At 54.9% G+C, this 14046-nt stretch overlaps 1 protein-coding gene across 1 annotated transcript in view; it reads right to left on the bottom strand.

Moving 5' to 3' along the window:
- Positions 1-3951: 3951 nt before the first annotated feature.
- Positions 3952-14046, bottom strand: part of SLC9A8 (solute carrier family 9, subfamily A (NHE8, cation proton antiporter 8), member 8) — a 69912-nt gene continuing 59817 nt past the window's right edge. The window contains exons 14-16 of the mRNA XM_012654695.1: positions 9857-10077; positions 7070-7216; positions 3952-6164 (exon numbers count right to left, since the gene is read on the bottom strand). Of these exons, the coding sequence (XP_012510149.1) occupies positions 6057-6164; positions 7070-7216; positions 9857-10077 (476 nt within the window). The 3' untranslated portion in view covers positions 3952-6056. The remainder of the gene's footprint in view (positions 6165-7069; positions 7217-9856; positions 10078-14046) is intronic.

The raw sequence follows: 14046 nt of genomic DNA, 5'->3' as shown, positions 1-14046 counted from the left end.
GCCAGCTGGCCCTCCTACCAGCAGATATGAGTGTGCGCTTCGTCTCTGCCACAAAGTAAACCAGCTACATTTTTTCTGGCCTTTCTTTTTTTGGTAAGCAAAGACTTATTTTCTTCCCTATTTACGTCAGAGTGTTAGGCGGCAGCTGCCTGTGTGCTCAGAGGGTTGCTGGTCCCTTCTATCCCCGGTACCAGGCTGGTCCCATCTGATGCTGAGACCCCCAGGTTTGCCAGGTGGCCTCCCTGGGCAGGGGGAGTGTGGCTGATGCCTGCCTGCTGCCTGCAGTTCCCTAAATATTCACAGAGGACCCCCACTTACCAGGCCCTTACTGTAGCCTGGGGCCCCAAAATGGCTCATTGGCTCTGACCCCACTGCCCCGCATGGCTCCCGGACCTTCTCTAGGCCAGAGGCAATGGCCCCCTCCCGGCCAGCTGCATGTCGCCTTAGCGCCCCAGTGGGACGCGTGGGGGCTTGTGAGCCCTCCGCTCTGCGTGTGACCCTGCCCCTTCCCCAGCCGTCTGGCCTCTAAGGAGAATTTTTTTTTGAGGAGAATATTTCTTACCTCAGTTGCTCCCCCCTACCCCGAGAGCTTTCTCTAGGGTTGAGAAAGTTGAAGTGTGAGTGAGAAGTACGCAGTCCAGTCGCTCTGCGGGCCCCAGCCGGGCCACTTCACTGGCGGACTCCCTCTGCTGCCGCTGCTGTCTGCTCAGCGACGCCCCCTCGCCGGCAGGGCGGCCTGCGGGATTCTGCTGCTTGCCTGACATTGAGGCCACGTGTCAGTTACCGCTTGTCATCACTCCTGCAGTTTTTGTCATGGTAGAGAATTATTTCTCCGAACCTGGGTATTCATCAAAAGTGGGCGAAGGGGAGCCCGCTGAGGCCTCGGGAGCCCCCCCGGGGTGGGTGAAGCCCAGGACTGGCAGGGACTAGGAGGGCTCTTGCCTCCTGGCTGGGGCAGGACAGGTTCTCCTGCCTGGTTTCCTTTTACGTTACATGCATTTTTGGTTTGTGCCTGTTACCATAAGCAGCTCTGGATGCCTTCTGGAAGTACATGGGGGTAAAAATAAACTCATGCCCCAGGCTTCCCACACATAACGTCACCTATCAGAGGGTGTGGACGGCCCCCAGCTCCTGTAGCAGTGCCGGTTCAACGAAAGAAGGCTCACACCTGCAATCCCAGCACTTTGGGAGGCTGAAGTGAGAGCACAGCTTGAGGCCAGGAGTTCAAGACTGCCTGGGCAACATAGCAAGACCCTGTCTGTACAATAAAATAAAATTAGCCAGTTGTGGTGGCGCGTGCCTGTAGTCCCAGCTACTCAGGAGGCTGAGGGAGGAGGATCGCTTGAGCCCAGGAGTTCAAGGCTGCAGTGAGCCGTGATGACTGCACTCCAGCCTGGGCAACCTGTCTCAAAAGAAAAGCTCCCCCTTTCACCATCACACAGAGGCCCTACCAGGGACTGATCTGTCATCCCAGGTGGCCCTGCCGACTGGCCTAGGAGAACTGGACCATCGAGCCCAGAGGAACGGCTCACTGCACCTGTGAGGAAAAGGTGCAGGCCTGGCTGGGGGCTGAGCCCACCTGCCCGGCCTCCTGTGCTCCTCACTGAGAGCCAGAGGCAGGACCCAGACCCAGGCCCGCCTGCCCCAAAGCCACACTCCTAACCACTGCGCTCCAAGGGCTGCTGGCCCAGAGGGGCTGGGTAGGCATGTGACAGAGTCGAGGCTGGGAGGGTGTGACCCATGCATTTGCAAAGCCACCTGAACACAAACACAGAAACCAGCTCTGATTCAGCAGCACCCACTTTTATTTCTAAACAAGCATACAGCATCCAGTGACGTGACTGTTTCCCATCCATTTGGGAATCCTCTGTGCGAGATAACAGCCACAGGGGCCCATCTCGGACCCACCTTCCCTCCCCACCCATAGCCCCCCAAGAAGAGCAGCCAATCACTTTTCAGGAGCCAGGGGCCCAACATTGCCTCTCACATCTCACTTGAGGGAGACAAAAGAATAAGCTTGGCCTTCCTAATGGTCCTTAAGACAAAGCGAAAAACCAGTGCTTTTAAAAACCCTGCTTTTACAAATAAAACGAAAAAGAATACAAGATTTTGATTAACCTTGAGAAAACATCAAGCCTTTGCAGAAGCCCTGCTTGAAGAAAACGTTGACAGCCTTTGGTAGCGGCCACGGCCATCCCCACTGTCCACTACGGAGTCCTCCCCACTCCTCTGCGTGCAGCCTCGCGGGGGCTACGGGCCTGCAGGGCTGGCAGGTGACTTCTTCTGACCACCAGTGCACACTTTTGGTGCAGTCTCAGGGCCATAGGGCCCCCCAGCCGTGCTCCCCTGAAGCCAGTCAAGCTTGCGCAGAGCAGCCTCCCCGGGGACTGTGTTGGCCGGGTGGGGCCGTGGGATGGTGGGTAGGGGATGTTAGAGTCTTCCTTCTTTTGTTACGTGGCTGATGACATGAAGTCTCTGACATCTAACTGCATGTCTGGGAAGTGGCAGGAGCCTCACCGGAAGGGGGTGTGGCTCCTCCTTCTCCTGAAGCCTTTACTGCTGACTGTGGCGTTTTCATTTAAACACCTCCCCTAGGGCTCTGGAGACTGGTCCCCAAGAACAACTTCTCAGTGATTCTGGCTGCTGTATCAAGAGTGTTTCAGATTTGGTTTCCTACCAACCAACCAGCAGGGGAGACATCTGCCAGCATTTTGAAGAGGAGGGGGGAGGTACAATTTTCTCTTGTTTGCATTTAAAATCCTAATCAAAGCAGGTAACTGAGATTCTTTCTCACGCCGGAATCAGGGAGCAGTTTGAAGCCCAGAGCCACCCCAGGCGCCACCTGCACACTGGCCAGCCCCCCGCCTGCCTCCCTCCAAAGAAGCGGGGCCTTGGCTTTAGCCACCCTGCTGAGGATCCTGCCAAGCGTGGCGGCCCCTGTGGCAACATGGACTGGAGACTTCACGAGGCCACACCTTGCTGATGGCACCTCCGACAAGGGTTTTGAGGAGAAGGATCCCCACTCACCCATCTTTCGGCGTTCCGTGGCCCACAGAGGAAACTGCAGGCAAATCAGGGCCTCTCTGGGCTGGCTCCGGGCTGTCCCTCGGCCTCATGCCGGCCAGGCTGGGCCCAGCCAGCACTCCCACTGTGGAAAGGGTGGCTGCCCTGCGGCAGGAGGGGCTTCAGTTCTGCCCTGGGCCGAGCGTCTGAGCATCAGATGATGGAACTGAGCCACCCTCAGCCCGGCCCGGGCCCAGCCCACCGCAGAACTTGATCTCGCTGGTCCTAGGAGCAGCCAGCTCCTTTCCCCAAAGCCCTCCCTGCTCAAGTTGCAGGGATGTTTGTTCCGAGGGCTCCTACAACCACAGAGTTGCAGAACGCGTGCAATTTATTCCAAGAGGTGGTTTGACAGGGCAGAGCCCGGTTCGCGGGCTGAAGGGCCAGCTTCCCCACAGCGCCGCTCACTCTAAAGCACTTCCTCCTACGTGCTACAGCTCTCCTGTCCTGCGGCTTACACCTAAAAGAAAATACATACGTGGGAAGGTATAAACTGCATTTTTATATCTTCCATGCATTTACTGCCCCAAATAATTATTGGGTATGTTAAAGGTAGACAGCAGCAATTTTTGATTCTCAGGCAAAGAGATCTGAAAAAAATCCACCAGAGAAATAGACTTCCATGGCCTTTTACTTATGGGGTGCTCTCTTAGGAGTGCTCTCCCAGGCTGCCAAGCCCTCACGTAGCCAGCAGGGAGCAGAGGAGGCTTGTGGGAGCTCCCGGGGGAGCTGGTACCTTCCAGGAATTGTTCCCCCCCCCCCCCTTGCAAACCTTGGGGCCCTTCCTTTAGGTTTTAGTTGTTTTTTTGGTGGGGCAGGGGTTGGCGGTTTTTGGTTAAAGTTGGGGGGCCGGTTTTGTGTTGGTGGGGCATTGGAGCCAGAGCGGTGATGAGGGGCAGTCTGAACTGGGAAGATCTGACTCTTTGCATTGTTTAATCTGTGAATTTAAGATTAGAGAAAGAAAGGGATCCTGGCAAGTAACTGAGTTTGCAAAGCAACTTACATCTGTAAGATCGGACCCTGAATTTCAGGAGAGAAAGTAAAATGAGTTCTGAGCTGGGGTGCGAGAACAATCTGGTCTCAGGTCCCTGCCCCCACCTGGCCACTCTCAAAGAGGCCGTTCTTTGACCTCTTTTCCACTAAAAGGAAATGGTGGAGACCAAAATTAAGCAAGGCATGGGCTTAAATTACGGGCTTAAGATGAGGGATTATAAATAGATTATATTTTAGCTCTATCAAGTAAAAATTTACTTTTCATGTAATAATAGCGTATCATAGCTTCCTGCCCAACTGGCCTGCTCTGACAACTTTGGGGGCAAGGCAAGGTGTACGGCCGGGGCCTGGCCTCTCATGCCTGGCACGAATCCTGGAGGGTCCTGAGGTCAGTCCTTCCTAACGTCCAGGGCCATGCTGCTGCCTGAGGCAGCAGAGATGGAAATGCACCTGCTACCAGCCCAGGGTCCATGCTGGCCCGCATGGGACCACTGTGTCCCCAGAGAAACAAGGACATGCAAATGATGATTAAACCACTCAAGTGTGCTGAGTTCCAAGACTCCGGCTGGGACCCAGAACCACATGTGAAAGTTGTCAACGGCCCTTAGGTGGGCAAAGTTGAGCGGTTATGAGGCTTGTTAAAAGACAGGCGAGGAGAGGTTGTGAGTCAGTAACTCCGTTTCATCTGGACATGATTGGCAGCTCATCACCGGCAGATGGCTGGGAGGTCGCAACCGAGCGACGGTGCTGGGTGAGTGTGTGCGCGCGCATCTGACCCCAGGCTGCTGGGGTCCCAAGTAGGGGTGGGAGGGGAGGAGGACCATGTGCTGCTCTGGCCCTTGCCCCAGTGCTCTGGGGAGCTGGGACCCTGGCATGAATGACAAAGGGGACGAAACATGGTAGGGACCTAGGAGAGGGGAAGGAGGATGAACCCTGATTAGCGGCGAAGGCGCAGCAGGTAGCTGGTGAGCACACGCCGCAGAGCCTAGGAAAAGGGGCCTGTGCCGGACAATGAGAGCCACCGATGGGGAGCGGAACGGAGGCGACCCGCTTCATATAAAAACAAAATAAAAAAGAACCACTGAGTAGGGGAATTGCAGTGAGGGAGGAATCAGATGGCAGGAGGCGACTACTACTAGGCGACTCTTTGTTGTAACAGTGCAGGAATTTAAACTGAATCATGGAAGGCGCCAGCCGGCACAAACCCCTCTAGAGGGCGCTCTGACCCCACAGACCAGGCTCACTCTCCCACCCCCAAAACCCAGGGTTGCAGCCTCCCATGGGGCTCTAGAGAAGATACTAGAAGGTACCAGTGTAAACATTCAGAATATGCCCAGAGAAGGGCAGCAGCTGCCTGCCACCCAGGGAGACAGGCTCTGAGGTGCCAATCAGAGGTAAAGGAAAAAAGGTCACTGGGTTTTTCTTTCTCAGGGAGGGCAGGAACTATCACGAAGGGGGGTGTGAGGTTGTCAAGATTTCTGGGCCCTGCCACTCAGGTCAGTTTGCTGCTGCTGAGCCAGAGGCACCTTGATGACTCCCACCTGCCAGCACAGAGGCCCATCCCGGCAGGGGCTGTGATGAAGGCAGTGGCTTGCGAATGGCACAAACTGCAAACAAGTGCTCCTCTCAGCAGGCTGGGCAGCAGTTCTCCTTCTCCAGGCAGGCACCCAGCTTGACAGATGACTGCTCACCTGGCTGCAGAAGCAGAGGGAAGTGTTCACCTAGGACAGGTGGTCACTCCAATCTGGGGGCCGAGAAGCAACACCGAGAGCAGAGAGGCTGGCTCAGTGAGGAGTGGGCAGATGACATGCGTTTCTGAAGCCAACTGGCTCCAAAGGCCTGGAAAGTTCCAGGTTAAGAAGACTCCGCGGCCTCTACTTCACCCTCCTTGCTTATGTCCTGAAGAGGCTGCCAAATGCACGCACCTCCGGGAGGCCCCTGCTGGGTGTGTGTGGGCGGCAAACGCCCGTCCTGCGTCCTGCTGCCCGAAGCCCGGGCACCTGTCACAGCAGCTCCTGCTCGTCGTCCTCGGAGCCGGAGGGGCCCTGGCGCACCTCCTCATACCACTTGTTGGTGAGAGTTTTCATCTGGATGCGCCCGTGGTGGAGGTCCTGGGGCAAGAGACACAGCCAAGCCCCGTCAGTGGGCCGGGGTCAGGGTCAGTGCCAGGGAGGGGGGAGGCTGCTCTGTACCTGGTGTGGGGGGCGCGTGGGGGCGCACGGGCAGCAGGGTGAATGGCCACAGGCAATTTCAAAGTATTAACTGACTCAAGCTGGGATTTTTCTTTTTGGGGTGGAGGTAACAAACAATAGGGTCATTCAGAAACGGGGAGGAGGAGGCAGGGTGGCGTGGTGTTAGGGGGCATGGCCTCTGGAATGAGACCCATTGGGCTTTGCCCAGTACTGGCTGTGGGACCTTCGGGGCTCCTTCACCTCCCTGTCCAGTGCGATGACAGCTGCATCTACTGCACAGGTTGGAGGATGAAGGAAGCGACCACGGAAGCGGTGGGTGCAGTGCCTGACGCTCCCAGTGAGACTCGCACGCTGCCAGCCATCATGCCTACCCCGGCACGGAAGATGGGGCCCAGAAACAAAGGGGGCAGCAGCCGGAAGACCCCCCCCACACCCCCTTCCCAGGCCTGCATCTGTAAGAGGCTAGCAGTGCCCGGAGGGATGGAACAAGAGACCTGAGAGCCTTGGGCCCCTGCCTGAGGCCCTGGTGATGTCCAGAATGCCTCAGCTCAGAGTCAGTGGCTGATCAATGTCCTGAGTCTGTCATCCGGGCAAACCAAACTGCGTTAACGAGTCTATTATTAAACTAGCGCTAAATATGGCAGCGAAGGCAAAGCAGAAGATGCCAAGCTCCACAAGCACACCCAGCCCGAGAGCGGAGGCAGCGGCCTCTGGACCCACATGAGCCCTCCCGCCTCTCTTCCTCCTCCCCATCCTTGGCCACTGCAGTCCTGAGCGAGGAAGGTAAGGGGCCCCTGGAGAGTGTGGCGTGGCCCGTGTCCCACCTCCTGCGTCAGCCTCCGTGTGAAGAAGGGGTTCAGGTACTTGGCGTCCAGCCACATGAAGCCTTTGAGGTCCTGCCGCCTGATGTAGTGGGCTTCGTACTCCTCCTCCGTGAGCTCCGACAAGTGTTCAGACTCGATGGTGTTGCCCTGGGCAGGAGGAGACGCAGCCAGACAGCCGTCAGCTGGCACCAGCAGGCTGGTCTCTTCCTGGAAGCCCCCACAACACCCAGGCCGCCAGTGTCCCCAACCCTAACTCCACCTTGCATCAGCGCAGGGTGACACGGGGAGCCCAGGGGGTGGAGGAGGAGGGCGGGAAGGTTTGTAAGAATACGATGGATGCCAGGGACGACACCTAAATCAGAGGTCTGGGACAGGGCTGGGACTTTTACTTTTTATTTTTTAATTTATTTTATTTATTATTTTTGAGGTCTGGGCAATGGGTGTATACCCACACCCAACTCTTCAGGGGATGGGAACATGCAGCCAGGGCCGGGACCCCGCTCTGGGCTGCACCAGCAGACCGAACAAGGGAGGCTCCTTTCATCGCTGTGGCCTGCGGCTCCGCCAGCTGCGCTTACGCTGCGGGCGGGTTCCTGCCAATCAAGTCGGCACAGGACAGCGATGCAAAGGACTCCCCGTGAAGAGTGAGGGCTCAGGCCACCGGCTCTCTGCCCGCACAGGGACGACCAGAGGCAAACGGGATGGGAACGCAGGGCGCTTACTGCTCTGCTAGAGGAACCTCAAGGAAGCCACAGTGAAGTGTGTTCTGCCACAGTCAACTGGACCCCAGCTGGACACCTGGCCCAGCGGAGCTGGCGCAGGTGGGGGGAGGAAGGGGAGGAGAGGCTGGAGGGGGAGGGGAGGGCACACTGACGCTGTGGAGCCAAGGTGCTCAAACTCCGGCCTGCATCGGAACGACCTGGAGGGCTGGGAGGCCCCAGAATACTAGGCCGGCCAGATCCACCTGCAGAGCGGCTGATTCAGGAAGTCTGCGGTGAGGCCCAAGAGTTAGCCTATCTAACAGGTTGACAAGTTCCTTGTGATGCTACTGCTCTAGGGACCCCACCGTGAGGACCACTGGTGGACAGTGCGGTGGTGAGGAATGCATGCCCTGGAGTCTGTGTGAGGGCAGCTATGCGATTTGAATTCTCTGTGCCTCAGCATTCTCATCTGCAAAATGGGTTTAATGAAAGCACTTGCTTCCTACAGGTTATCAAGACAACCTGAGCTAGTCCAAGGAAAATGCAAGCACACTGACTTGGCCACAGAAAACATTCCAGAAACACAGCTCTTCTTCCTCTGAGGAGACATCCTGGTTTGCCTAGAGGTGGGGTTCACCAAGTGTGTTCGTAGGGTCAGCAGTGATGTGACGGTAGCCCCTGGCAACTTGTTAGAAATACAGATTCTTCTGGGCCCCACCCCAGACCTATAAGACACTAATGGTGAGGCCCACAGCCTGTGTGTGACAAGCCCTCCACCCCTTATGATACCCACTAAAAGGTCTGAGAATCTACTGCTATAGCTCTTCTTAAAAACAAACAGGAAGCCAGACATGGTGCCTCACGCCTGTAATCCTAGCACTCTGGTACTCTGGGAGGCTGAGGTGGGAGGATCACTTGAGCTCAGGAGTTTAAGACCAGCCTGAGCAAGAGCGAGACCCTGTCTCTACTAAAAACAGAAAAAGAATTAGCTGGACAACTGAAAATACATAGAAAAAAGTACCCGGGCATGGTGGCGCGTGCCTGTAGTCCCAGCTACTTGGGAGGCTGAGGCAGGAGGATCGCTTGAGCCCAGGAGTTTGAGGTTGCTGTGAGCTATGATCGTGCCACTGCACTCTACCCAGGGCAACAGAGAGACTGTTTCAAAAAAAAAAAAAAAAGAAAGCTGGTAGATTAGGGGTGAGGGAAGAAGGCCCTTTGAGTGTGAGAAAAGTTTTACAAAGCTCAGGCCGGAAGGCCATCTGGAACTTTCCTCCTAGCAGCACTGCACTGGCTGAGGGGCACAGCACGTTGACTGGAGGCTGAGGCCACGGAGCCGGACTCTCCAGCACTGGGCGTGGGCGGCCACATGAGGGTTTCTGTACCTCTGATGACCGGTTAAAGCGACTGATGGCCTCAAATAAGGGAACTAGAAGAAGATGCATTTCCAAAAATGCTTGGGGGTAGGGGTGAGCCCAGAGCAGCCTCTGCTTCTGTCAGGGAGCCTGGCCCAGCACAGGGACCTGCGGGGACTTGAGGAAGCAGAGTGGGCTGGGGCACAGGAGCTTCAGCCGCCACTGAGGCCAGGCCCCAGGCACTCCAGCCCCACGTCGTGCCCTCCCCTATCCGTGGGGAGATGCCTCTCTCGTGGGCCTCACAGCCACGGCAAGCCACTGCCTCAGGCCCCCAGTAGGAGGTTTTCAGTAAATGTTGGGGAGTGATGGGATTCTGCCACCTTCCAATCCTGCCCCGATGGGCATCTCGGCTACCGGCAGCGCAGAGGCGCTGCTGGGCGAGTCTGACGCAGGTCCAGGCTCCTCCAGCGCCCCATGAAGCTTCAGAGAGGGGAGCAGATGGTGCCAGCCTGCAGCCTCTGTGGCTTCAGCAGGTCAGGAGGTGGCAGACACCCCTTGCCAAAGAGCCATGCTTTAGAACCCAAGTTCCACCACCTCCTTCTAGGTCGGGCAGCTGGTGTGTGTACGTGTGGGTCTGGGTGTCCCCATCTCCCCGTTTCCTGGCAGTCAGCAGGGACCAGCCAGGAACGCAGTCGACCAGCCCTCTGCCCCGCCCCGGCGCATCCCGCACTAACCATCTTCTCTGTCTTGCTGAGGATGACGTCTTTCTTGCTCCTGCGGCGCGCCTTGGCGTCCTCGATGTCCACGAGGCGGATGAGGGGCATGGTGCTGCCGCCCAGCAGCAGGATGGTGAAGAGCACGATGACGATGGTGGTGGTGCCGATGAGCTGCCGCTTCTCCATGGGCTCCAGGTCCAAGTGCAGGCTCAGGGCATAGGGGATGGCCCCCCGCAGGCCTGGGGACAGTGCAGGGAGTAAGAGGAGACAGGGAGGCTTCACGGGCCAGGGGATTGGGGTTGGCCAGGCCCCATGGCCAGGTGACCCTTCTAACAGACCCAGGGTAGAGGGGGCGCTTGCTCTGGGCGGCTCTGGGGCTGAGGAGGTCAGGCCGCAGGGCAGGGGGAGCGGGCAGACTCACCTCCACCCCCACCTGAGCAGCCCACAAGGTGGCCTGTCCTGGCTGCAAAGCACCAGGTGTGCGTGTGTGAGGATTTACCAAGCCTGACACTTGCGTCTTAGAAATCATGACGGCTGCTGTGGGCCGAGTCCCCCTGTGTGTGTGCCGGGCCCTGTGCTAAGTGCTTGGCATGCACAGTTTCACTGGATTTTCACAGGAACCCCCTGAAGCAGGCACTGCCATCCTCCGCCACACGCAGAGGGGGAAGCGAGGCCAGGGCCACAGCCGACGCAGGAACAGCAGGGGATGCAGTCTGTCCAGCGCCCTTTGTGTCTGAAGTTGCTGCCCCTGTGTGGCCCCCTGCTGGCACCAGCGGGGCTCTGGGCTGCTCTGGTGGTGCTGAGAGGCTGCTGGTCCCCCGTGAGGCTGCTGGGGTGTGACTGAGGGGCACGGACCAAACTGGGAAACAGCACTTCCCTCTGTCTGGAACGTCCTGGCTTCCCCGGTGCCATAGGAAGGGGGCAGGCAGCCCTAGCCCTGCCCTTGGGAGCTCCCAGAGCAGCTGGGAGGAGAGCGAGCAAACAAGGACTTGTGAGATGGCACCAGAAAGAAAAGGGAGAGGAGGGGCAGGGCAGCGCAGACAGTGCCGGGACCTGACCCGGACATCGAAGCTGAAGCCCCACATCACGGTGGGGGACGGTCAGGCCGCTGCAGCAGGCCAGACCCAGGAAGGGGAGACAGCGGGGAAAGAAAAGGGGTGGAATTCAGAGGGACATGGTGAGTGACAACTCAGCCTCTCCAAACCTCTCACAAGGGCTAGAGGATTAAGTGGCTTGGCACACGTGCTGTGCTTGGAACAAGGCCTGCCCCGGCAAACGCTTTGTCAAGCTAGCCCGTGTCGCAATTCCCATCGGTGTCTGCTGTGGCTGGGAGTGCGGTCTCAGACCAGGGGCTTGCGATGTCTCCACCGCATCCAAGCAGGCAGTTAGAAACAGGAGTCTGCGTCCTGGAGGAAGGTCTGGGCCAGAGGGAACAGCTTTGGGATTGAGGGAACTAGATGGAAGTCAAGGCCAGAGGACAGAAGAGCTCACTCAGGGACGTGTGGAACACAAGAACAGAAGCAGGGCTGGGGCCAAGTCTGGAGGAAGCTGCTATTTGAGGGTTCAGTGAAGGAGGAAGAGGCAGAGGAGCCATATGGGAGCTTGGGGAGACCCCAAAGGGAAAGAAGGGAAACCGGGGGAGCGTGGCCTGAGGCCAGGAGGAGAGGGTGAAGGGTCTGCAGTCTGTAGGCCGGTGTGAAGATACATGGTATAATTTCTGTTTTTTTAAAATTTGTTGAGACATGTTTTGTGGCCTAGGATGTGACCAATCTTAGAGAATGTTCCATGAGCTGATGAGAAGAATATATATTCAGTAGTTTTGGGGTAGAATGTTCTGTAAATGTCTGTTAGGCCCGTTTGTTCTAGAGTCCTGTTGAAGCCCATTGTTTCTTTATTTTCTGTTTGGAGGATCTGTCCTGTTCTGTCAGTGGGGTGTTGAAGTCCCTGGTTATTACTACGCTGCTGTTTACCAAGAAGGGTTTGCTTTATGAATCTGGGTGTACCTGTGTTAGGTGCACAGACATTTAGGACTGCTGTGTCTTCTTGTTGAATTGGTCCTTCACCATTATATAATGACTGTCTTTATCTTTCTTTACTTTTGTTGATTTGAAGTCTATGTTATCTGATATGAGAATGGCGACACCAGCTTTCTTTTGGTTTCCATTTGCATGGACTATTGTTTTCCATCCCTTCACTTTGAGTCTGAATGAGTCCATGTGGGTTAGATGCATTTCCTAGAGACAGCAGACACTTGGCTTGTATTTTTCTTATCCATTCAGCCAGCAAAAGTCTCTTCAGTGGGGGGTTCAAGCCATTCACATTTATTGTAAGAACTGGTAAGTGGGATGGATTTCTGTTCATCCTGTTGGGTAGAACCTTATTGCTCAGTTTTACCTCTTGAGCCACTGTGGTACCTGGGCTCTGAACGTTAGCTTTTGGAGGGTTTGATGCTAGTGGGTGTCTATTGTGCTGATCAGTGCGTAACACAGATCTGAGTACTTCCTGCAGGGCAGGTCTTGTGTTGACAAATTCCCTGTGTTTGCTTGTCTGAGAAAGTCTTTATTTCTTCCTCATATAAGAAACTTGCAGTTTTACAGGACACAAAACTAGGCTGGCCATTATTCTCTTTGAGAAACCTGAGAATGGGGCCCCAGTCCCTTCTGGCTTGCAAGGTCTCAGCCAAGAAGTCTGCAGTTAGTCTGACGGATTTTCCTTTGTAAATTACCTGACACCTTCGCCTTATAGTTCCTAGGAGTTCCTCTTTTGTGTTAACTTTGGCCAGTCTGATGACTACGTGTCATGGTGACTGCCTCTTGGTGATGAATCTCCCAGGAGTCTGCTGCACTTCTAGTACCCGGATGTCCAGATTTCTAGCAAGACCTGGGAAATGTTCCCCAAGTATTCCCTCAGATAGGTTTTCTAGTCCTTGCGTATTTCCTTCTTCACCCTCAGGGATGCGTATAATTCTTATGTTAGGCCTCTTTACATAATCCCACGTTTCTTGTAGGGTTTGTTCGTTCCTCTTATTTTTCTGTTCTTTCTCTTTGACTGACTTGTTTCATTTAAAGGTGTTGTCTTCCAGTTTTGAAATTCTTTCTTCTGCCTGATCTAGCCTACTCTTAAGGCTTTCCATTGTGTTTTGTATTTCCTTGAATGAATTTTTCATTTCCAGAAACTCTGCTTGATTTTTAAAAAAATAATTTCATTTCTTTGGTGAATTTTTCGTTTATTTCCTGCATTGTTTTTGTGGGTTGGGTTTCTATTTTCTCTTATATTTCACTGAGCTTCCTTACAATCCATATTTGAAATTCTTATCAGTCATTTCAATATTCTCGTTTTGGTTGGTTTCCATTGTTTGGAGTTATTGTTTTCTTTTGGGGGTATCCTTTCACTCTGATTTTTCATGTATCTGGAGATCTTTTGCTGATTCCTTCGCATCTGGAGCAGCTTTTTAGTTGGTTAAGATTGAAGATTTATAGGTACTCTCATTGAGCTGTCTTTGGGAAGCCAGCAGTGCCAAAATACCAAGTCTGGAAAGCCAAAGAACTCAAATCATGGTCACCTTCGGTCTTTCACACTGCCTGTAGGGACCCCTGTGATCTCTGAAGGCAGGTGTGGTGGGGAGGAGATGGGCTGGAACCAGGGTGGACCACACCCTCCAGGTCTGGCTACAGGAGGTTGCTGGAGACCTGGCCAAGGCCAATTCCAGCCCAGTGGACAGGAGGTGAAGAAGAGAGAACAAGCGACAGGTCACTCAAAGAAGTCCGGCCACAACAGAAGGAGGTGCAGAGAAGCTCAAGTGGATGTGGGGGTGGGATTTTGGTTTAAGTGGTTGGTGTGTTGCTGGGAAAGAGAATCTCTGACTGTTTGGTGATGATGGGAGGAGCTGGCAGGAGAGGCAGAGGTTGAAGACCCAGGAAGGACAGGATGGAAATCCACAGAGGGAGGGCAATGGTTCTCACTCCTTACAGCATGCCCCCCACATACCCCATAAAAGTCTAGCATCATGGCCTCTCTCCCAAATAGCTCACATGACTTTATAAAATATCTGACACATTTCTTAGATTTTCTTTGAGATTTTTAAGACCTCGGATCAACTATTATACTTTGTAGAGCAGTTTGCTTCACTGGCAAAAATGATTTAAAATAACGAGTTTCTCTCACTATATATAAATACATATATACACACACACACACACACACACACA

Source organism: Propithecus coquereli, unplaced genomic scaffold (genome assembly GCF_000956105.1).
Source record: "Propithecus coquereli isolate 6110/MARCELLA unplaced genomic scaffold, Pcoq_1.0 Scaffold444, whole genome shotgun sequence".
Taxonomy (NCBI): Eukaryota; Metazoa; Chordata; class Mammalia; order Primates; family Indriidae; genus Propithecus; species Propithecus coquereli.
This window is presented reverse-complemented; position numbering and strand designations above follow the sequence as displayed.